Genomic DNA, 21,997 nt, shown 5'->3' with positions numbered 1-21,997 from the left:
GAACTGAAGACTCGAGAACTCGAAAAATCTAGAATTTTAAAAATTAAAATATTGAAAATTTGAAAAATTTTGAAATCGAAATATAAAACAGTCGAACTTTGAAAAACTGAAAAATCGAAATATTTAAAAACCGTAAAATTGCAGAGGACAAAAGTTGAGATCGTATCATTGAAATATCGGAAAATTGAGAAATCAAAAAATAAAAAAATCGAGGAACTGGAAATTTGAAGAATGGAAAAATTGAAAAAGTCCAAAATTGAAATATTGAAAAATTGAAACATCTAAAGTGGAAAAATCGAGAAATCGAAAAGCCGAAAAATCTCGTAGGGTATTTATAATCCACAAGTTCAGGACTATGCTACTTTTTAACATTTAAATGACAATAATTCGACAAAATTGTAAGATGACATCATCAACTCCTGGGGGGCATCAACGGATAAATTTTGACTAACGATTTAACATGCCTTCAATAGCTATAAATTGGAAAATGTTGTTGGATTCATAAACCGTGAACGGAAGATATAAAATTTTAATTACATATACTATTGCAAAATGTGGAGATTACGTCAGTGGCAAATTTTGGTGAGTGTTTTACCTGAACATTATGTATTAAATCGTTAAGACTTCACTTATTTGTTGTAAAGATTTTACTTTGTCAAAGCATTTTGGTATTCGTACTCTAAAATAACGTCGTCATGTAAAACTTGTTTTCTTTTTATACCTATAAAATTTGTTATGTATGGGTTAGAAAGTCGTGTCTACGAAAATTATACACAGTAAAGAGAAACGTATGCAATTAAGTGATATATATTTTATTCAACGAATAATAACTTTACAATACCATAACTTTTTATATCTTCTTACCACACTCATTTGTACAATCTACCAATCTAGTAAATTTTTCGACAAGTTCATCAAACGATGTAGCAAGTTTTCCAAGAAATTTATCAAAATCAGTATCTGAGTCTTGCTGTGAGAGATTTTGAGACTCTGTAAAACAAGGGTTTCGTTTAATATTAAGAAAAACATTGTAATTCATTACCTCCGTCAATTTGATAAGCTGAACCCCAAACTGCCAGAACACCCATAAGAAGGACCAGCAGCTGCAAAAGTATAGTTTTCGCCATTGTAACACTCAACTTTGAACAACATTTGAAACAGAATTTTTCAGCTCTTAAATAGTAAAACTGAGACGATACGGCACGTTTTATTATTTTTTAAAAATTTGTTATTAATGTTCTTAAGCACGACCCTGATAAAGATTATCGTTGCCATTACGCGCCGCCTATGGTTACTCTCGCGATTTTGACAAATGACATTGACATTGACATTGTTGACAGTTTAAAATGACATTTGTTTAACCGCGCAATGATTTACCTCAAAAAAGTTGTAAGTAATCTTTATCAGTAAAAAATGGATGAAAACATAATCCTCTCCGGTTTAAAAGAAACTTTCAAGTTTGACAGCTTCAAGTCCAGTCTTCAAGAAAATGCCATCAAGGAAATCTGTCAAAGTACACATGTAACGTGATCTTCCAAACAACAATAACATTTTCTTTTGTAGGAAAAAATGACGTTCTTGTTTCAATGCCCACGGGCTCTGGAAAATCGTTGTGCTACCAGCTCCCGGCAGTTCTACACCCCGACAAAGTTACCATTGTGTTTTCACCCCTTCTGGCTCTGATTAAAGATCAAGTCGATCATCTTCAGGCTCTACATGTCAGAGCAGCTTCGCTCAATTCAAAAACGCTAAAAGCGGAACGTGATTCGCTTATGGCTGATTTAAAATGTAAACAAACTTTAACTCGGTTGCTTTATATAACTCCGGAGCAAGCAGCGACACACACTTTTCGGTCTTTGTTCGACTACTTGGTCAAATTTGACAAGGTTGCTTATATTGTGGTAGATGAGGCTCACTGTGTGAGTCAATGGGGGCACGATTTTCGACCAGATTACCTCAAATTGGGGGACTTACGCATCAGTCCTTCAATTCCCTGTCTAGCCTTAACTGCAACAGCAGGTGCTGATGTTACCAAAGATATTATTAAAAATTTGAAGCTCAGCAATAATTTGAAAGTGTTTAAAACGTCATGCTTCCGCGCGAATTTGTTTTATGATGTGTTTTATCAGAATATGTTGGAGAATCCGTTTATGCATTTAAAGAAATTTATCGATGAGTGTCTTAAAGGGGACAGTGAGGACGTGAAAATGGGGGATCGGGGGTGCGGCATCGTGTATTGTAGGACCAGGGAACAGACTGAGGTGGTGTCGAATAAATTGAATAGTTTGGGGGTGCAGTCAAGGTGTTACCATGCGGGATTGCGCAATGCTGATAGGTTAGAGTACCAGGAGGCCTGGCAGAAGGGGGAATATACTGTGATTTGTGCGACAATAAGTTTTGGAATGGGGGTGGATAAAGCTACAGTGAGGTATTTTTTGTTTTTATTTATGGCTAATTTTTGTTCAGAAATAAATGAAAACATTTGTAATCAAGTCATCCGTGGAAAACATTTAGCATGTCGGTGATTAAACCGCACTGATAAATGTCAAAAAATGACAAATGTCAATCAAAGCAAAAATGGCGGATTCAATTCCAAGGATGACATGATTACTATGCCCAACCCGATTTTTTTGCATATTCTATTATTTTCATTCAGATTCGTGGTACACTGGGGCGTACCAAAAGACCCAGCGTCCTTTTACCAAGAATCTGGCCGTGCTGGACGTGATGGTAAACCATCAAAATGCCGAATTTATTATAATAGGGCTGATTGTCGCGCCATTGAGTTCCATCTAAGCCATGATCTTGCTAAAGCTAAAGATAAAGAATCCAGGAAGGCTAAGGCAGAGACTGCCATTAAAGGGTTCAAGAAGATGGTAGAGTACTGCGAAAATGCAAAGTAGGTCATATTTTGTCATAAAATAAATACTGATTGCCGTGTCGTAGCGCGTGCCGCCACAAGTTATTCACTGACCATTTCGGTGAACCCCCGCCTAAATGCTCAAAAAGATGCGACATCTGCAAAGACAAAAAAGCCGTAGAAAAAATGGTGGAGGAGTTCCATGTTAAAAGTATTGAATATAGCAGTAGGGCTTTCAGTTCGCGGGATTTGGACTATTCTGATTTGTACGGCGAGGGACGAAAGGGACAGAAAGAGTAAGTTCTAATAGACTAAAATTGCGACTACATTTAGGGTTTTTTAAAGTGACGCTCAGGATTATGCGAGTGACGAATTTAATAGTGACGTTAGAGAAAAAAGGGCCAAGAAAGAATCGAATCAGTTAATACAGAAGCAGTTTGCTTTGAGAAGGAGCGCGCAGGTGTTTTTATTTTTTATTTTTTGGGGTCAGTGTGACGTTGGGTACTTGTAGGAAGTGTCTCAGAAAACGATAGATAAGTTATTTTCCGAACGTTCCCGAGTGATGGCGGCTTCGTCCACTTCTAGTAAAGTTAAGGGGTTAACGTTGGTACTACGCGAGCAGTATTTATCGAAAATTGTGGAAGTATTACATGCGAATTATAAGGATTGTATGGATGTGGAAGACCAGAGTTTCGACAGGCGGGATGTTGAAGATTGCGCAGTTGAGATGGAGTATTCGGTTTTTACAGCCAACACGAATATGACTATGTATAGGAGTTCTCTAGCGAAGATGGTTAGTTTTTTTTTTTAATACACATATATAAGAACGTAGTTTATGGATTAGTGTTTTAAGGGTGTCAATACAATTTAAGGTCTTCCAGTGGTGGTGGTAAAATTGTTGCATGTATGTAGTTAAAAAAAGTTTCTGCTGTAGTCATTATGTTGTAAGTAATGTACTTTTTGTGCATGTTTAGTGAAGCTTTGTATATATGTAACGTGTACAGGGGTGAGCACGTGACGACACAAAACGATATGGGTTCAAATTCCAGGTAAGTTAAAACCGTAGAAACTTTAATAGTGGAATTTTTAACCTTCATCCCATTTAGCCAGTTGATGACGTCACCTCAAACATTTACTAATTAAACGTTTGCCAAAAAGTACATATTTTTCGAAAGGGTCCGTTTATGTTAGACGAATTGAATGTTTACTTTGATTTCAAATTTAATGTGCGATTAACCCGCGAATCTGGGCATCCGATTGATTGAATTTGATCACGTGATTGATTATGTGCGTGATTGAATTAATGGCGCGATTAAGTGCTTGTGTCAGTCTGGTTTTACAATTCCAAGCATAGCGAATTATCAAAGCACAAGTATAAAAAATCCATGTCACGCTGCATATTTTCAAGTGAGACTTTATCAGTGTTTTGAAATTACGTCACAATTTTTATTTTGGAGGTCGAGTTAAGTAACGTGTTATCGTCATTGCGATAATCTGAAAGTGTACTTGAAATGTTTCAAAATAAATCGGTGAGTAATTAATTTTGGGGTTTGGTTTCTAACAGAAACTAAGAAAACGTGAAATTTTAGATTTTTAGATTTTTTGGGGTGTTTCTGGTCGTTTTTTTAAGGTTCTTTTTTGGAGGTTCTGGATCCATTTTTCGGACGCTCTTTGAAATTTCCTTCATAAGTTCCTTTTCAGAATTTTCTTTTTCAGAAGGCTCTTTTTAAGACTCTTTTTCAGAAGGCTCTTTTTAAGACTCTTTTTCAGAAGGCTCTTTTTAAGACTCTTTTTCAGAAGGCTCTTTTTCAAAACACTCTGTTTCAGAAGACATTTTCAAATGGTTCTTCTTCAGAAGGCCCGTTTTCAAGACTTTTTCGGAAAATTCTTTTTCAGAAGGCTCTTTTTTAAAAGACTCTTTCAGAAAGCCCATTTTCAGAAGGTTCTTTTTCAAAAAACTTTCAGAAAGCCCTTTCTCAGAAGGCTCTTTTTCGGAAGGCTCCTTTTCGACGGATCCCTTTCAGAGGCTTCATTTTCAGAAGTCTCTTTTTTAGAAGGCTCTCTTTAGACTTTTTTTCAGACGGCGTTTTTTTAAGAGGCCCTTTTTCGAGGCTCAAATTAGGCTCCTTTTCTGAGTGTTCTTTTCAGAAGGTTCCTTTTTAGAGGGTTTCTTTTCATAACGTTCTTTTTCGAAAGACTCTTTCAGAAAGTTCTTTTTCAGAAGGCTCTTTTGCACAAGGTTCTTTTTGCGAAGGCTCTTTTTCAAAAGATTCTTTTTCAGAAAACCCTTTTTCATAAGATTCTTTTTCAGAAGGCTTTTTTTCCGAAGGCTCTTTTTCACAAGGTTCTTTTCAGAAGGTTCTTTTTCACAAGGGTCTTTCATAAGACTTTCAGAAAGGTCTTTCTCAGACGGCTTTTTCACAAGGTTATTTTTCCGACGGCTCTTTTTCAAGACTCTTTCAGAAACCTCATTTTCAAAAGGCTCTTTCTCAGAAGGCTCTTTTTCTCAAGGTTCTCTTTCAGAAGGTTCTTTTTCAGAACGCTCTTTTTCAAAAGATGTTTTTTTCAGAAACCTCATTTTCAAAAGGCTCTTTCTCAGAAGGCTCTTTTTCTCAAGGTTGTCTTTCAAAAGGTTCTTTTCCCAAAGGCTCTTTCAAAAGATTTTTTTCCAGAAAGTCCTTTTTCAGAAGGTTCTTTTTCAAAAGACTTCAGAAAGCTTTTTTTTACAAGGTTCTTTTTCAAAAGATTCTTTTTCACAAGGTTCTTTTTCAGAAGGTTGTTTTTCAAAAGGCTCTTTTTCAGAAAGCCTTTTTTCAGAAGGATATTTTTCTCAAGGTTCTCTTTCAGAAGGTTTTATTTAAGAATTCTTTTTTTCTAAAGGCTCTTTTTCAAAAGATTTTTTTTCAGAAAGTACTTTTTCAGAAGGTTCTTTTTCAAAAGACTTTCAGAAGAATTTTTCAAGAGATTCTTTTTCAGAAAGCCCTTTTTCATAAGATTCTTTTTCAGAAAGCTTTTTTTCCAAAGGTTCTTTTTCAAGACTTTCAGAAAGCCCTTTTTCAGAAGGGTTTTTCTCAGAAGGCTCTTTTTCACAAGGTTCTTTTTCAGAAGGCTCTTTTTCAAAAGATTTTCAGAAAGGTTTTCTCGGAAGGCTTTTTCACAAGGTTCTTTTTCAGAAACCGCTTTTTCAAAAGGCTCTTTTTCGATGTTTTTTTTTCAACGAATCCCTTTCAGAGGGTTCCTTTTCAGAGGTCTCTTTTTAGACGACTATTTTTCCGAAAGCTCTTTTTAAGAAAGCCCTTTCGGAAGGCTGCTTTTTTTTGACGGATCCCTTTCAGAGGATTCCTTTTTAGAAGGTCCTTTTTAGAAGGCTTTTTTAAGGACGGCGCTTTTTCAAAAAGTCCATTTTTCGAGGCTCGGTTTAGGCTCCTTTTCAGAGGGTTCTTTTCATAGGGTTCTTTTTCAAAGGGCTCATTTCAAAGGGCTGTTTTTTACTAGTTTTTTTTCCAGAAGATTATTTTCCAGAATGCTCTTTCAAGACTTTCAGAAAGCCCTTTTTTAGAAGGGTCCTTCTCAGAAGACTCTTTTTCACAAGGTTCTTTTTCAGAAGGCTCTTTCAAAAGAGTTTCAGAAAGGTCTTTCTCAGAAGGTTCTTTTGCAGAAGGCTCTTTTTCAAAAGATTTTTTCAGAAAGCCTTTTTCAGAAAGCTCTTTCTTAGAAGGCTCTTTCACAAGGTTCTTTTTCAGAAGGCTCTTTTTTAAAAGACTTTCAGAAAGCTCTTTTTCAGAAGGCTCTTTTTAGAAGGCTTTTTTCAGACGGCGCTTATCCAAAACGCCCCTTTTGGTTGGTTTAGGTTCCTTTTCGGCGAGTCCTTTTTAGAAGCTTCCTTTTAAGAGGGTTTCTTTTCATAGGGTTCCTTTTCAAAGAGTTTCTTTTCAGAGGGCTGCTTGTCAGAAGGCTCTTTTCAAAGAGCTCAAGCAATCAATCAATCCATCAATACTTTATTGGTGTTAAAAACTACAAATACAGTTTTACACAGTTTTTAAGGACTCTTTTTTTTTCAGAAAACCTCTTCTGGAAGGCTCTATTCAGAATTCTTTTTTTAGACGGCTCTTTTTCAGAAGGCTCTCTTTCATAAGGTTTTTTTTCAGACGATTCTTTCTCAGAAGGCTGCTTTTCGACGGATCCCGTTTAAAGGATTCCGTCCTTTTCAAAAGGCTCTTTTTAAAAGACTTTTCAGACGACATTTTTCCAAAAGGCCCTTTTTTCCAGGCTCGATTTAGGCTTCTTTTCGGCGGTTCTTTTCAGAGGGCTGCTTTTCAGAAAGTTTTTTTTAAAGACTTTCAGAAAAGCTCTTTTCCAGAAGGCTGTTTTCTGAATTCTTTTTTCAGACAACTCTTTCAGTTGGCGGTTTTTCAGAAAGCATTTTTCAGGAAGACAGTTTTTTTTTCGAGGGCTACTTTTCAGAAGGGTCTTTCTCAAAAGGCTGTTTTTGACAAGGTTCTTTTTCAGGAGGTTATTTTTCAGAAGGCACTTTTTCAGAAAGCCCTTTTTCATAAGGTTCTTTCTCAGAAGGCTTTTTTTCGGAAGGCTCCTTTTCAGAAGGCTCTTTTTAGGCGGCTTTTTTCAGACGGCGTTTTTTCAAAAAGTCCCTTTTTAGATTCCCTTTTTCGGCGGCTCTTTTTTAGAAGGTTCCTTTTCAGAAAGTTTCTTTTCAGAGGGTTGCTTTTCAGAGGGCTCATTTCAAAGGGCTCTTTTTAAGGAGAAAGCTCTTCAGACGGCACTTTTTCAGAAGGCCACTTTTCGGAGGCTTGGTTTAGTCTTCTTTTTCGCGTTTTTTTTTCGACGGATTTTCCACAGGTGTTTTCAGGAGGTTATTTTTAAATATTATGACCTTGAATTAAGATCAATGAATTAAATGGCAATTTGTTTCAAGCATGAATAGGTCCTAATAATCTAAGTCAACAAAACCTGAATCCAAATGCAAATGTGAAGTAATTCAGCAACATGTCAATGTTACAGTATTTTCCTTAACAATTATTCTGGAATAATAACTATCATCAGGAAAATAAAAATTGAAAAAAATAAAGTTTTAACTTTTTGACAAAACTTAGTATGTGGAACAGTTTTTCTTAAAGGTTTTTTATATTATTATACCTACTGAGTCACATTTTAATTGCTTTACGAGGAGGTTAGTAGGATTAAAAAATTGGTCAAGACACCAAGGAGCCAATTTGCTTAAAAATTAAGATTATTGTATCATAATTATTGCCAGTTTTATGGAGAAAAAACAAACTGTAGGAATAATGTTTTGACATGATTTTGTCTAGTATGAATCGTTTCTTAGAGCATTTAAAAAAAACCGGTGGCACATAATGAAAACTGACACTCAGAATATATCGCTAACTTACCATGCATATTATACTGTTGACATAAATCTTGTGCCGCTTCTTTACTTTGGTGTTTTTAGTACAGTCATGAACCTGTCCAAGTATAGTCCAATCATGTGGCTTTAGTAAAACATATTCCCCCGAAAGTGTTTTTTTATTCTTAGTAAAATTTCTATAAGAAACATTTTTTATTGCACTAATTTCTAAATTGAAAAAATATTAATAACGCTTAAATGGTTCAGTTATAGCGTGACGAAAGTGGGTTATTAAAAAAAAGTTAATTGGCAATACTTCGTCACATTTTTTTTTATACAATAATTATTTCATTTTCTTTATCCAGACTTTTTGTCATATACGTTTTGAGCGTAAGTTGAGGTGTTGGTGTAACTTTAATGAAAAAAAATTGTGCGAAATCCGCAATTTCTCATCAACGATGTCGCGTTTCATTTTAGTTTTATATGGGGATTAATTCCAACTACTATAACGACATAAATTAATTTGAATGTTGAGAGGACGCCAATGGCGCGTTCCGCCAATGTAACCAGCCGAAAATCCCTAACGAAACGTCAGTTTCGAGCTTCGCCTAATTTATCCAAAAAGTATAATTTTTGTAAAATTTTCGGGTTTTGTGAGCAGTGCCCCTCCAGCAAAGACTGTACTACAAAGCACCAATTAACTAAATGGCAATTTCGCACAAAACGTACGCCGTAGACAAGCGAGTTATTTTTAGACTGTGTCCTGTTGACACACATTTCCCATCATTTCCAGATATCGGCGATAAAACGATGCACTGATGACAAAATCGTCTATGAAACCCTACTGACTTTCACCCCCAAACCGGCTAAATATGAAACTCTGGGAGATTTATTCAGGAACATCGAGAAAGAACAAAAGAGCAAAATCAAGACAGGCAGCCAGTCCGAGGAAGTAAGTGTGAAGAAGGCGACGAACGGGACTTTCCAAACCGCTTGGCAGGTGCTAGAGAAAGAAGAGAGGAAGAAACAACCGACGATAGGCGATTTCTTCAAGAAAGTGGAAAGTGAGGTTAAGACTGATGAGATGGGGGAGAAAAAGAATCGTGATTTGAAAAGCCTGTTCGGTGAGGAGCCCGACGAAGAGGAGGGGAAGAAGGTGGACGTCCAAATCGACCATGACAAGAAGGAACGGAAAAGGAAGCACGAGGAGAAGCACAAAAGACAGGAGAAGAAACAGAAAGTTGGCGAGTCTTCCATGGATAAAGAGTACGAGAAGTTTGTCGAGGCGGTCGAGAATAGCGTAGAAAAGAAGAACGAACAAAACGGTGAAAGCAGCAACAAAGTTAAAAAGAATAAATTGAAGAAGACTGAGATTGGGAATCTCGTTGTTAAGTTGCTCACTCCAGCTTATGTGGAAAGGAGGTTTGAATCTAGAGACACTTTCAAAAGCACAGCTAGGAATATATCACATGCTTTAATTGATAAAGGTAATTGAGGTTATGTTATGTACCTGTTATTATTAGATGTTGTCACGTCAGAAGGACGTTAAATTTATTCGCAACTTGTCTATATATTTATTTTTTTACTTTTTGTTGCAGACGAAAATGAAATCAAAGAATACGTCGAGAACTTCCTAAAGAAGAACGACGAAATTACGTCACAGACTGTATTGTGAGGTGAAAAAGCGTTTGGAGTTATTTTTCTAACGAAGTTGTGTTTCATTTGTAAAATTTATTCAGCTCATAAAACTTATTTTAATGTACCTGTATTAAGGGTTTCGTTTCTTTTCTAGAAATAGATATAGAGTTAAGACCGTTATGATTTTAGCGACCTATGGATAAATATAATTTGTTTTGTTTGAGATCCGTTTATTGGCAATGTAAACCCTAGAGTTAGAAATAAGCGAAGTAAACTTTTGTATTTATTGAAGAATTAATTTTACATAAGCATTTTGCAAATTAAATAATCTACCCCACGTTACATGAACAGAAATCCACTCACTTATATTAATAAAGTAAATAAAAATAAAGGGGCCCATGAAAACGAGTGAGGTAACACAGAAAATATAATTTTAAATGTCAATATAAATACACCCCGTGAATTCGTCGAGTGTGCTGAAAACTATCGTGGATTAAAATAAAAAATTAAGTAATCACAGTCCGCTCTTCATTAATCCGTCGGTCTCTTCTCGCTGTGTTTTTTCGTAAACTCTTCAGCGTTTTTCGTAAATTTCTTCTTATCTTTAAGGTATTCTTCAGCTAAGTCTGCACGCAGAGGGTGCTCAGGTTCTGGTTCATTAACGAGTGCCACTAAAGCTTGGATAACTTGATCTGTCTTTGTAGCAGGTTTCCAATTTTCGGCACTAATAATAGGTAGACAGACCTGTCCTTTTTCATCTATATTTGGATGGTATATTTTCGTCTTGAAGTTAATTTTAGGTGGTTTGAAGGGGTATTCTGCTGGGAAATTTATTTCTATTTTAAAAGCGCCTTTATTGTATGGAGGGTTGTCCTAAAAAGGAAATTCTGTGTAAAAATCCCTTTCTAATAAGCACACACATACTGGAACTATTAAACCTTGCCATGTCAAGATGTTTGTTTCGTCCACTTGTATATCCCGGAATGACTTTAATCCTGAATTCCTTATATCTCCCAGTTCCTAAAATATCAATTTATAGTAGGAGTGACTCACCCTGGAGAGAAGTCAAGGTCGGACGATTTTGGGGGCTTTTGCAGGAAAATGACGTTTCCGTTTTTCTTTTACGCTTATTTACGTGATTTCCAGCTGCACCCGACCAGAATTCGCCCAATTTGACTAAACGCGGCTTTGCAATCAGGACGATGACACTCCTGTTTGCAAAACACCGTAACAACAACCAAATACTCACTTTTTGTAACCTCCTAGTGGCTGCCATTTTGTCTACAACTTTTTGGCAAATCACTAACTTTCTAGGGTGATATTTATTTACAAAAACACTTCGACGAAGTAATATTTAGATGAAATTAGATGTTTAATATCAAAAAAAGCACTTGTAACGTTGTAGAAAATATTTTCGTGTTTCACTCGCCCATTACTTTCGTCCTTCCACTAAAATTTGACAGATGAACAGGCCTGCCATCTGTAATTCGTCACACTAAATTCACCCAAATCTATTAAAAACGTAACGGTGCGTGAAAAAGAATTTCACAAAGTTAGTCGATAATGGTTTGTTTGTAATTAATAATTCATCGGTCTCGTTTAACACAATAAAGCCACATTTTGGGATTAGATGTATAACTTGTCGCTGCCAGTATTGTAAAAGCAAAGTCCCTAGCAACGTTTGAATGATTGTAAATGTAACCTCAAAATTTAATGGATAACGAGGCCGACGTTATTGAACATTTTTACGGCGTTTATTTATTGTATTGCACAAATCCTAAATATAAGGGTCGTGTTTACATTGGTTATACTGTAGATCCGAACAGAAGGGTGAAACAACACAATAAAGGTAAACAGTATGGGGGTGCTTGGAAGACCAGTAATAAAGGACCCTGGTATGTTGTTCCACTTTATTTTATTTATATTTATATTTATTATTTACGTTGTAATAACTCACTATCACGTAACACTCATTTGTAAAAAACAAAATACAAAGAATTATGGATCTCGAGAGTTCTAGAGAGTTCCCTTGCTCTCGTAAGCATCACCAATACTCCGTGATTCTTTTTTATACTCGTCACTTCCCTAAGTTCGACGTAATTCAGCCTTCCCCCGATTTCTTTTGATTTCCTCTGATTTCCTTTGAATTCCTGTGATTTCCTTTGATTTCCTGTGATTTCCTTTGATTTTCTATGATTTCCTCTTGATTTCCTATGATTTCTTGTGATTTCCTCTTGATTTCCTATAATTTCCTTTTGATTTCCTCAAAATTTGTTTACATAATGTTCTATAGGGCGATTGTTAACTTTTTTTTAACTTGACTTTTTTGTTTTGCCGATAATAATGTTGAATTTAAACCTTTTTTTACCAAGTGTTTACTAACGTACGGTGACTAGGTAAGCTGAAGTGCTTTCCCTTTAGACGAAAAAAATAAATAAATAAAATGTATTGTGCTGCTAAGCAACAAACTGAAATTTTTAAGAAAAAAAATCTGATTTTACTTACAAAAAGAACGCTACTCTAAAATCGAGGTTTTAGATGTCTAAATCAATAGAGTAAGTATACGTTGGAATTTTACACTTTCTTGGGTCAAATGTTTGTTCTAAAAGTGGGCATATGCAATATTCTAGATTTTTTGCACATTCAGTCAGAAAACCTTATGGTCTATTTTAATTTTGAAATTAAAAATGTCTGGTGTGTACAAATGAGTTCATTTAAATCACTCAAAGATTTAATAAATTATATTATTTATTATTATTAATTTTTTAATAAATTATATTATGAAATTTTGCTTTTGACTTTACGAAATTAAAAGTACATAAGGCCAAGGATATTTTTAGTTACGTCAGCAGTTTTTACTTATCAGTGACTCACTCATAAGGTAACGACGACTGGCTCATACGTTCACAGAGGTAATTAATGAATACCAAATAGTCGAAAATCATTCTATTAGGTTCATCTCTGTGTTGTGCATACAAGATCATGTTAAAGTTTAACCTATTAAATCAAACTTATAATAATAACTTAAGTCATTACTTTTTAAAAATTGGGTTTATTCATTTATTATGGTAGCATAAACAGAAAAAACAAGTAGTTTCATTTATTTTATTAAATGTTAAAAAAAACGGTAACTCTAAACATAAAAGTAGAGCATTTCTGTTGGATCATAACAAAATATCACAAAATAAAACAACTTCTTAAAAAATACTTACCTTATAACCTGGGTCGAGATTTGTGTATATATTGTAGATGATGTTGAAGTATAAAACTGTGCTAAATTCTAGCTACCCATAAATACAGATGATAACACTTTTAATTTTTTGTTCACAACTTTCAAATGAAGCATATTAGAAAAAAACTTTTGAAATGCAAAATTTAACACGTAAGAATTTTTTTTTGCACAATAAAGTAGTGGATAACCCCACTTGATAAATTTTCAGAGGTAATTTTTCCCTTTAAAAGTGTTCATGGGCACCTAGAATTTTGCACAGTTTCTTACTTTAGTATTCTCTACGATATATACTTGTATCTCGACCCAGGTTGAGGTTACATTATCACAAATTTTAATCACATCACTTAAAAAAAAAACTAGAATTAAATGAAATATTTTTTCAATAATTTTTTTTCAAAAACTAAACTGTCTCTTCTGAGTACCTGAGGTGGAGGTAGTTTCATTATATATTCATTTTCTTGGATCTCCCCCTGATCTTTAATGTCCGGAAACATAAAAGCATCCGGAATTTTTGGATTCCTTTTCAAAAAATCACAAAAAATAGGGTTAAGTGATAACATTTTACCAATGTAACATTTTTTGTTTTGTTTTTGAGTTGTTAATTGTACTATAATATAATCGTCTATATTTAAGTCTGGTTTAGAACGATCAGTCTTACTATTTTCAGCCTTGAGATTCAAACGAGGATTCAAATCATCAGAATAATTGGAAGAATTCAAACTTTCGGTGTCCGTGCTGTCATCATATTCGATACTACTTGGGTCGTCTAAATCAGATGAGTCACTTGATATATTATAGCGTCTTTTTTGTTTTCCAATTTGGACTGGTTTTTGAATTTGAGATGCATCTTTATGTTGAAGACAGGTATCAGTTTCTGAGTTAACTCTACTACTTTTACATTTCTTATTTTGAATAAATCTTTTGAGACGATCCACACTGACGCGATCCTTTTCATTGTCTAACAGCCAGCAAAGTGAAGACTTTTTTATAACTTTTGTTGTATTATCTAAGCGTATTCTGACTAGATCACCTTTTTCAAAAAAAATATCGTCACTATCAAAACTTCTAAGGTGTATGTATCTGTCAAATTTCTCAGATTCGTACGAAATTGTGCAAGGATCATTCAGTAAATCTTCATCTTGGTCAACTGGATAGTTTTCCAAACTTTGAAAACGTTACGTTTCATGGCTATTTGAAAATTGTTGTAATTTTCAATGTGATCGCACTGTTCTTCACTAAACATTTCAGCTTCAACTTCGTCATTGCATTCATTGTCTTTACACGGAGGCAAAAATACATAGTTGAAATCTATCACTTTCATTCCTAATCTTCAGTGTCACCCAGACAATCCCTTAAAGCTGATTCTACGGTGCTTTGTATATCTTTATCTGAAATGTTTCCTAAGTCATCATTTTTCACAAAATCTCTCTTCATGATTGAACTTTTTTTTCTGATTTCTCTAGGAAAAACGAATTTTTTATCCAAATCGTTTTTAATGTTGTTTATAGTTTGCAGTCTGTCACTTCGATGCAACATATCTCTTATACTAAAATTAACAATTGTGCTAAAAGTTGAAGTCATTGATCCAAGGCTTCTAAACATACTCTCACAAGTTTGAGAGCTAAACTTCCAAGGCAAGAACATATCATCAGTAAGATTACTTTTTTGAAAAATTTTAATTATTTTTATTAATGCGTGTTCATTGAGTTCAACGCATGTGCAGCAATTGGAAGATAAAAAGTTATCTTTTATTGTATACTGTCTTTGGTCCTTAATCCATTTTTTCCATATTCGTAGGAAAAATATGCAATACCAATTGTTATATATCCTTTCTACAATAGATAACGTTTTGTCCAGGAATGCTGCCTACATAAGATACATTAGTTTCAAATAAGCTGTTGTTCCTGGACTATTGTCAATGTTGTCGGCTATCATTTTTTTTACTTCCGGGTTACACATTTTTTCTGCCGCTGCATAGTTCATTTTGTCTTCTGCTTTCAAATCTGTTATTGTTAGCATATGTTGATCTTTGGTGTAATTTTTTACTAATATTTCAAGGTGAGCAACTGTAGCAACGTAATTCCCTAGAGGTAATATTGAGTCTGATTTTAAAAACTTTTTTCTTAACTTTGTGATAATATGTACAGTGTCTTGGACATACGATGTCAGATCGCTGTCACTGAAACCCATTTGGTACCAGTCCCAATTATTCAAATGATTTTCGTCGGATGAAATAGGTAGACGAGAATTTAAACGCATCGTTTTGAGAAGCCGCGTTTTCTTGTTGATTTCTCGTTAATTTCTCATTGATTTCGTCTTGATTTCTCGTTGATTCCATCTTGATTTCCTTTGATTTCTGATTTCCTGTGATTTCCTTTGATTTCCTCTAGCGTGTACAATTGATTTCCTCTGCGGTTTACCCCTCGAGTAATACCTCCCACTAGAATTACCAACGCTTTTGTCGCTACTCCCTTATGTTTTGGTAAAGTAATTCCCCCAATATACGTCCCACTGTGTACACAATAATCAATCCTAGCTTTTGTATCCATTTCGTCCAATGCCACCATACAATCCCTCCCAAAATCTTGATTAAGCGATTCACATTTAATTTTCAAAAACCCTAGAATTTCAGCTAAAACTCCAGATTTAAACTCTAAATTTTGTAAATGAAAATTCAATGTTCGAATAGCTGGAAATGGTAGTTTCATTTTTCTTAATAAGTTATATCCACTGGTCCCACATCCAAATTTAAGCTTCAAAGCTTTAGTGATTGTTTGATCGGAACATTTTTTGAGTTTTTTCCTTTTTAGAGTCTTAATTTGATCCTTTGTTGATATATTTGCCAAATTTTTCCTTAAATTTGCATTACACACTTTTACAAGTATAATTTCTTGCTTAATTTTTTGTTACTAATTTTTAACATTCTAACTTTTTTCTTAGTGTATCTATCATTCTCTTTCTGTACCGTTACATAGTCAGATGGTTGTTTTCACTTTAGCGGTTAGGCGAAACAAATTCAAGCCAGAGAGGTTGAGAAGAAAGAGAATTATTTGACAGGGGAGATTCAAACTGAAAAGATTCACTGGAGAGCTTACTATTTGAACTATTACTCTCCGTTGTACAGGGAAAAATTGAAGGAACAGCGTTTTTCTTTAATTTTTGGCAATATATTTCCCATTGATCTTCACAGAAATGTTGGCCGCTAACTCGTTCATATTTATTCGGCGCAATGTTCGTGTTTTTTAACCATAGTGCACGAAAATATGGCTTTTGTGGAATAGCTTTAAAGAACATTCCATTCTCAGATCTATTTTTACAACCTTTCACGTTGCAGCCGGTCATTCAAATTTCTACTTGACGAACGGTTATGAATGTCAAATTGACAACATTAAAATAAAATTTCTTTTAAATAGGCCGTGGAAAAAATGATCCACCAATAAAAATGAATCACTCTTCTCATAATTATTATCTAGGTACACTAGATTTACTAAGCTGCCCATATTTGATGTACTGATATTTTTTTAGGTTAATGGTTCTGATAATCCATGGTTTCCCAAACAATATTTCGGCCTTAAGGGTGCGTTTTATTATTATTGTTTAAAAAAAAAAACAACACTATATTTGTCTATTTTATTCTAGTTTGAATGGGCCTGGCAACATCCACACACATCTCGCCGACTACACCACGTCTCTAAAAAGAAATCAAAAGAAAAAGTTTATGATTTTACCATACGTGTTTTATCTGAAATGCTTCTTGTAGGGCCATGGAATCGTCTCCCGTTGACAATTCGGTGGCTCAACGACGACTTTATTCGCGACCTGCCGGTAAAACACTCATTACACCCCAATTTTTGTAACTTGTGAAAGTACGTATTGCAGAAATCGCCACCTATACACATGCCAATCTGCCATGGTTCTGTTATCAGTAAAAAAATAACTCCGAGTACCACTGAGACGTCCGTGGAAAGAATTGTGTTTTGTCATTTTTGTAAAGATGAGGTCGAGAAGGGGATGAAGTGTTTGAATCCTGATTGTGTTTTGGTTAGTCATGTTATTTGCTTTTCTAAGTGTTTTTTTAAAAGTTCAGGTGAGTATGTGCCTATTGAGGGTGAATGTCCGTTGTGTCATAAAGTGTATTTGTGGGGGGATTTAGTAAGGAAGTTTAAAGGTTGTTATGATAGTAGTGATGTGAAGATTAGAGTTGATGCTGGAGATGATTTTTATGGATCAGATTCTGATTAAAAGATTTTAATTTGTAATAATTTGTTGTTTAATTGATCCTGTTCCCTTCAGTACCTATTTCTTTAGTCGTTCCAAGACATAATTTTAGAATTTGGCTGAATAAAAGCATTGGTTGCTATTTCAAATCCAATTCTGATTTGAATGACTCGAGTTTAAAGATTATTGGACGTTGTAGATGAAATTTCTAAACTGAAATCAGTAGAAAGTAGAATGGTAAGTTTCACCCCATTTTTTTTTTCATGTATTTAAGCTATTTTTTAACCTGTTTTAAATTTTTGACGTCAAATTTTTCTTATTAATTATTTCTTATTAGTTATTTAAAAAAAAAATGTGGATTTCTAAAGATTTTGTCTATAATACTAGCGGATCCATACAGAAACCGCTGACGAGATTTTTACAAAAAGTGAAAAACCTCTTGAACGTCAAAATTGGCATGTTTTCTTAAAAATAATCATAAAACACCTTATAATAAATTAAAAAACAAAATGTAGGGTGAAATGTAGCGTTTCACTTACTACTAATTTGCCCCTTTTTTTGGTGCTATATGTATTTATAGGATTGGATATTCCCGTATGTGTGATTCATGAATCCGTGTCGAGTTTTCATCGTAGATGTCCAGATTTTTGAGAAAAAAATCAAAATTTTGTAACATTTTACAATTAACTTTGAAACTTCGAATTCGGTAGAAGTAAAAACATAAACAGTCGAAGTATAAAAAAACACTGTCGAAGTTAGGCATATACTGAGAAATTTAGAATGTCTATATTTTTTTCCGTTAGTTATCTGCTTTAAATATATTTCATATTTAAAGACGCAGGGGTTGCGAGGATATTAATTACGCCATTTTATAATTAAAAAAAAACACGGAATTGTGGGACTATACTTTAAGAGCAAGGAAAGTTCTGTCAAAATAACCGTGCACATTTTTTTTACTAGTTTTGTAGTTTTGTTTTTCTTGGTAGCGCCATCAAAACAATGTGATAACCCAAAGATACCACCTTAAATTGACATGCGAAAAAAAATGAAATCCAGCGAAAAATTTAAAAATTCAAAATTTGGCCTTTTCTGTAATCCTCTAACAAAATGGAACCTACGTTGTGTTTTTGAAAAATGGCGGGATGCGTTCAAATACAAATGTGGACCCCAAGGTGGGAAAAGTACCGCTAAATAAAGCAAAATTATTTATTCCTCCATTGTCAAAAAATTTAAATGAAATCAAATTAAACGTTCTGAATCAATGCAAATATTTGAAAATCACAAATTTAATAAAAAAAAGCAAAATCTAAATTAAAATAACTGGATGCAAATACACAAGTTATAACAGACGTGTGGCGGGAAATTTAAAGTTTTGGCAGTCAACAAGAGAACAAAATTAAAATAAACAAATTATGCAGCGGCATCAGGGCGCTATAAGAGTGTGGCAATCGAACTATGTCGATTTCAGTCTAGAACACAACAAAAATAGGGGCGGGGCGTTGCAGCACGAGCGGAGTTTGGGGCTCCGGGTCGTGGTAGTTCTCCCCCGCGACGGTGATTCTATCTATCGCAAGCCTACCGCACAGTACACCTCCATGACGAACATGCCGTGCTACCCAGACCGTTACGGTTGAAAACTCGTGGATGGAAGTCACGGCTATAGATAAGCTGTCAGCGTCACGTCGTCCAGACCGCTCCGCTGACTTCTATACAAAGCCTGCATCCCTTGTGCAGATGGCGCGATAAATCCCGCTAGCTCGACTAGGAACCGCGCCCTCCGCTTCTGCTACATGTTTTTGTGTCATTTACCTCAATTCCATTTTAAATCTCTAATATTAAACTACAACTGAACAAGTGTTAAAGTTCCAACAAAAGAGCATTAAACAACATTTAAATTCGCCATACACTCTCGCGAAAATTTAAACAAATTATTCTTATTTGAGATTAAAATTGGGCATCAGATAATTTACATGAAGGAAACGTTGATCAACAAAATATTTAGATGAAAAAAACTAGCAAAGATTTATAAACCAAAAAAATATGGTGTGAAGTAAAACTTGTGCACACAAAAATATTACGTGAGGTTAGACTCTGCAGAGCATGAAAATTTACGTTCAATTTAAATTATACAACAAAGAAAATAACTGAGGCTAAAATTGTGAGATAGCGAAAAATTGTATGAGGTGAAAATTGCAAAGCTAACAAATATACATGTTATTAATATTTGCCACACGTTATCAACGATACAAACAAAGAGTTTACATTATGTTAAACGATGCCTTGATCCAAGTGATTGGTTACTTAAAACAATTAACTTTGAGAGTTTATCGTGGACTGTTTATCCCAACAAAACACTTAATAAATAAAAACAAAAATCCAGTCATTGTTGCGAGGAAAAAGCGTCTCGGTGATGTAAATTTTAGCGTTGCGAGGAAATGCTTCGGTGATGTAATCTTTAACATTGCGAGGAAATGCCTCGGTGATGTAATGATGATAACGATGATAACTGTCTAAGGAGAAAAATGATTTTAATCCCCCGCCAGTCCATGATATTACGAACTCCGCTTTTTACTTTTACGGTCTTTTCCCAGAGTGAGGCAACGTTAGATTGATTTAACTGCCGTCAATGAATAGCAATCTTGTGTGAAGAATTAAAGTGTTAGAATGTAACACTTAAGTATTAGCATCCAGAAACCTCATTCATAACTTTGTAAACAAAGGGTGTTATCCCGACAAAGTGAATTTCATGAAATCTCTTAGCAAGTGATTGATTTAAATAAATCTAATGTGTTAAATTGTGTTAGAACCAGTTAACGATTAAAATCTTAACATGAACTGTGAATGTACAAACAATGAATTAAATTTACACGTGTCGGCGTTGGTCAAAAATTCACACCGATTAGAAAGCCGCAAGAATTAGCTGCGCGTGTTGGGGAAAACTGCCGCCGTCGTTACGATTAATTTTTGTTAAACAAAGGCTTCCTCCACTCACGAAACCAAACCAACAATGACGCTTTCGCCAAGCCGTCATCTTGTCTATCAACCAACCTTCTTCTAACCAACCCTCTAACTAAAATCCCTTAGCGAGCTACGAACTACCCAAAAAGCGTTAACGTGCACATGGTTGCCTATGTTTAACGTTTTTTTGATTGATTTTTTTTAATTCAAATTATTCAAATGTGATTTCGCAATTTCAGAGCTTGACGAATTCGCCAGTTTAATAATATTTAAGATTAGAAAATCACTAATTAACTGATTTTACACTAATTACATTTGTTGAGAAATAGACAGTTGCGTCGAATGCGGTTTAGTTTTGTTCAAACAACCCTCTTTAGTAAAATTACAAACTAAATTAGACGTATCCTTAATTTTAACACGTTTTTACTCTCACAACAACAAAATAAGAAGTGATGACGCACCAAATACAACCTAAGGGTGATTTTTTTTTCTCTATTCCCCGAAAACACATCGGTGATTGCTTACGTTTGTTTTTTCAGCGCGAAATTATTTTTCAAATCGGGACACCATAAAAAAACGAATTATTGTTTAATTTTAAGTAGCGAGTGACTATTAATGTTAGTGGTTTTTTTGTTATGTTGGCAACATTTAAAATTGCATGATGGCATAGCTGATATCGAATTCAAATTTTGGGCACCAATTCAGTAGCTGTCATCTTCTCACTGGTTTTTAGGCGCACTCGTGTCGTCAAAATTGACAACTCTGAATGGTTACCCGGTATTTAATTTGTAGTTGTATTTAATCGAGTCCGTCGGCCGACGTTTCCTCGACCTTTCATGACCCCTAGAGTACGAAGAAATAGGTCTCCCGTTTCCGTCCGTCTGTCTGTCGCCTGGATTTTTATTAGACAGATAATCTACGAAAGTACTAGGCCAATTGTTGTCAAATTTTGTATTTATATTCGGAGTATCATGTAGATGGTAAAACGCTAACCAAAATTTGTCCAATCATCCCCACCAATAATGTGATGACGTCACTTCAAAATTGTATATAGTAAATGGCTTTTGAATTGTATAAAATAACATAGTCCTACACTTGTAGTTTATGATTCCGTATTGAGTTTTTACCCGAAACGTCCAGATTTTTGGAAAAAAAATCAAAATTATAAAACACCGTTTTGCCATTTAATTTTGAATCTGCAAAACCGAATGTTTATAATGTATGTATTATTTCCGACGTTTCCAATATTTGTGGGCAAATTTGTAACGTTTGGTTCGCCTCCCGCCATTTTTCAAATGACAACGTGCTGTTCCATTTGTTGACGATCGCAATTCAAAACCAAATTTTGAATTTTTCGCGGGTTTATAAATTTTGTTCAAATGACTAATTTTGGCGCGATGCTTGGGTTGCCACAGCATATTTTGTAGAAGGGAAAAAAACAGTCAGAACTTGAAATTAGGCGAGCCGGAAAATAGATTGAAATTGTATTATTGATATTAGTAGAATGGACGGAAAATATAAATACGTTCATCTGGTATCATCACTTTCTATTGTGTTATTGATTGTATGAAAATAACACACATTTGCTGCAAAAACCGACGCATCCACTAATATTAGTGAAATTAGTCATCAATAACTCAGAGTTCTGTTATGAAAAATGATATGGAATTCGTTTCCATTAAAATAAATAGTTCCGTAATAATTGTAATTTGTGTTAGAAAAAAATGAA

The 21,997-nt window shown here is 34.6% G+C and overlaps 3 protein-coding genes across 3 annotated transcripts; 2 read left to right on the top strand and 1 right to left on the bottom strand.

Moving 5' to 3' along the window:
* Positions 1-1,338: 1,338 nt before the first annotated feature.
* LOC135139068 (ATP-dependent DNA helicase Q5) lies at positions 1,339-9,984 on the top strand. The gene is made up of 8 exons (XM_064069157.1): positions 1,339-1,513; positions 1,564-2,428; positions 2,657-2,899; positions 2,947-3,156; positions 3,206-3,320; positions 3,372-3,653; positions 9,016-9,709; positions 9,821-9,984. The coding sequence occupies exons 1-8, from the start codon at positions 1,414-1,416 to the stop codon at positions 9,895-9,897; spliced, it is 2,586 nt and encodes an 861-aa protein (XP_063925227.1). The 5' UTR covers positions 1,339-1,413; the 3' UTR covers positions 9,898-9,984.
* Positions 9,985-10,130: 146 nt separating this feature from the next.
* On the bottom strand, positions 10,131-11,371 carry LOC135139071 (ubiquitin-conjugating enzyme E2 L3). The gene is made up of 3 exons (XM_064069159.1): positions 11,110-11,371; positions 10,785-10,880; positions 10,131-10,733 (listed from the first exon to the last, which is right to left on the bottom strand). The coding sequence occupies exons 1-3, from the start codon at positions 11,134-11,136 to the stop codon at positions 10,392-10,394; spliced, it is 465 nt and encodes a 154-aa protein (XP_063925229.1). The 5' UTR covers positions 11,137-11,371; the 3' UTR covers positions 10,131-10,391.
* Positions 11,372-11,386: 15 nt separating this feature from the next.
* Positions 11,387-17,354, top strand: LOC135139069 (structure-specific endonuclease subunit slx1). Its single transcript, XM_064069158.1, has 4 exons — positions 11,387-11,755; positions 16,618-16,669; positions 16,732-16,917; positions 16,972-17,354. The coding sequence occupies exons 1-4, from the start codon at positions 11,574-11,576 to the stop codon at positions 17,332-17,334; spliced, it is 783 nt and encodes a 260-aa protein (XP_063925228.1). The 5' UTR covers positions 11,387-11,573; the 3' UTR covers positions 17,335-17,354.
* Positions 17,355-21,997: the final 4,643 nt, after the last annotated feature.

This window comes from Zophobas morio, unplaced genomic scaffold, assembly GCF_036711695.1.
Source record: "Zophobas morio isolate AGI-343-1 ecotype UQ-CSIRO unplaced genomic scaffold, CSIRO_AGI_Zmor_V1 ptg000030l, whole genome shotgun sequence".
Taxonomy (NCBI): Eukaryota; Metazoa; Arthropoda; class Insecta; order Coleoptera; family Tenebrionidae; genus Zophobas; species Zophobas morio.
Note: the sequence above shows the minus strand (reverse complement) of the source record. Positions and strands in the feature narration are given on the sequence as shown.

What these genes read in the sequence shown, in the direction of transcription:
- LOC135139068 (XM_064069157.1), top strand. Translation starts at nt 1,414, where the DNA reads ATGGATGAAAACATAATCCTCTCCGGTTTAAAAGAAACTTTCAAGTTT. An exon ending in GGACGAAAGGGACAGAAAGA is followed by an intron (nt 3,157 to 3,205) that starts GTAAGTTCTAAT and finishes GGTTTTTTAAAG; the next exon opens with TGACGCTCAGGATTATGCGA. An exon ending in GGAGTTCTCTAGCGAAGATG is followed by an intron (nt 3,654 to 9,015) that starts GTTAGTTTTTTT and finishes CATCATTTCCAG; the next exon opens with ATATCGGCGATAAAACGATG.
- LOC135139071 (XM_064069159.1), bottom strand. Translation starts at nt 11,136, where the DNA reads ATGGCAGCCACTAGGAGGTTACAAAAA. An exon ending in CCACTAGGAGGTTACAAAAA is followed by an intron (nt 10,881 to 11,109) that starts GTGAGTATTTGG and finishes TTGATATTTTAG; the next exon opens with GAACTGGGAGATATAAGGAA. An exon ending in GGCAAGGTTTAATAGTTCCA is followed by an intron (nt 10,734 to 10,784) that starts GTATGTGTGTGC and finishes TTTCCTTTTTAG; the next exon opens with GACAACCCTCCATACAATAA.
- LOC135139069 (XM_064069158.1), top strand. Translation starts at nt 11,574, where the DNA reads ATGGATAACGAGGCCGACGTTATTGAACATTTTTACGGCGTTTATTTA. An exon ending in ACCAGTAATAAAGGACCCTG is followed by an intron (nt 11,756 to 16,617) that starts GTATGTTGTTCC and finishes ATATTTTTTTAG; the next exon opens with GTTAATGGTTCTGATAATCC. An exon ending in ACTTTATTCGCGACCTGCCG is followed by an intron (nt 16,918 to 16,971) that starts GTAAAACACTCA and finishes TACGTATTGCAG; the next exon opens with AAATCGCCACCTATACACAT.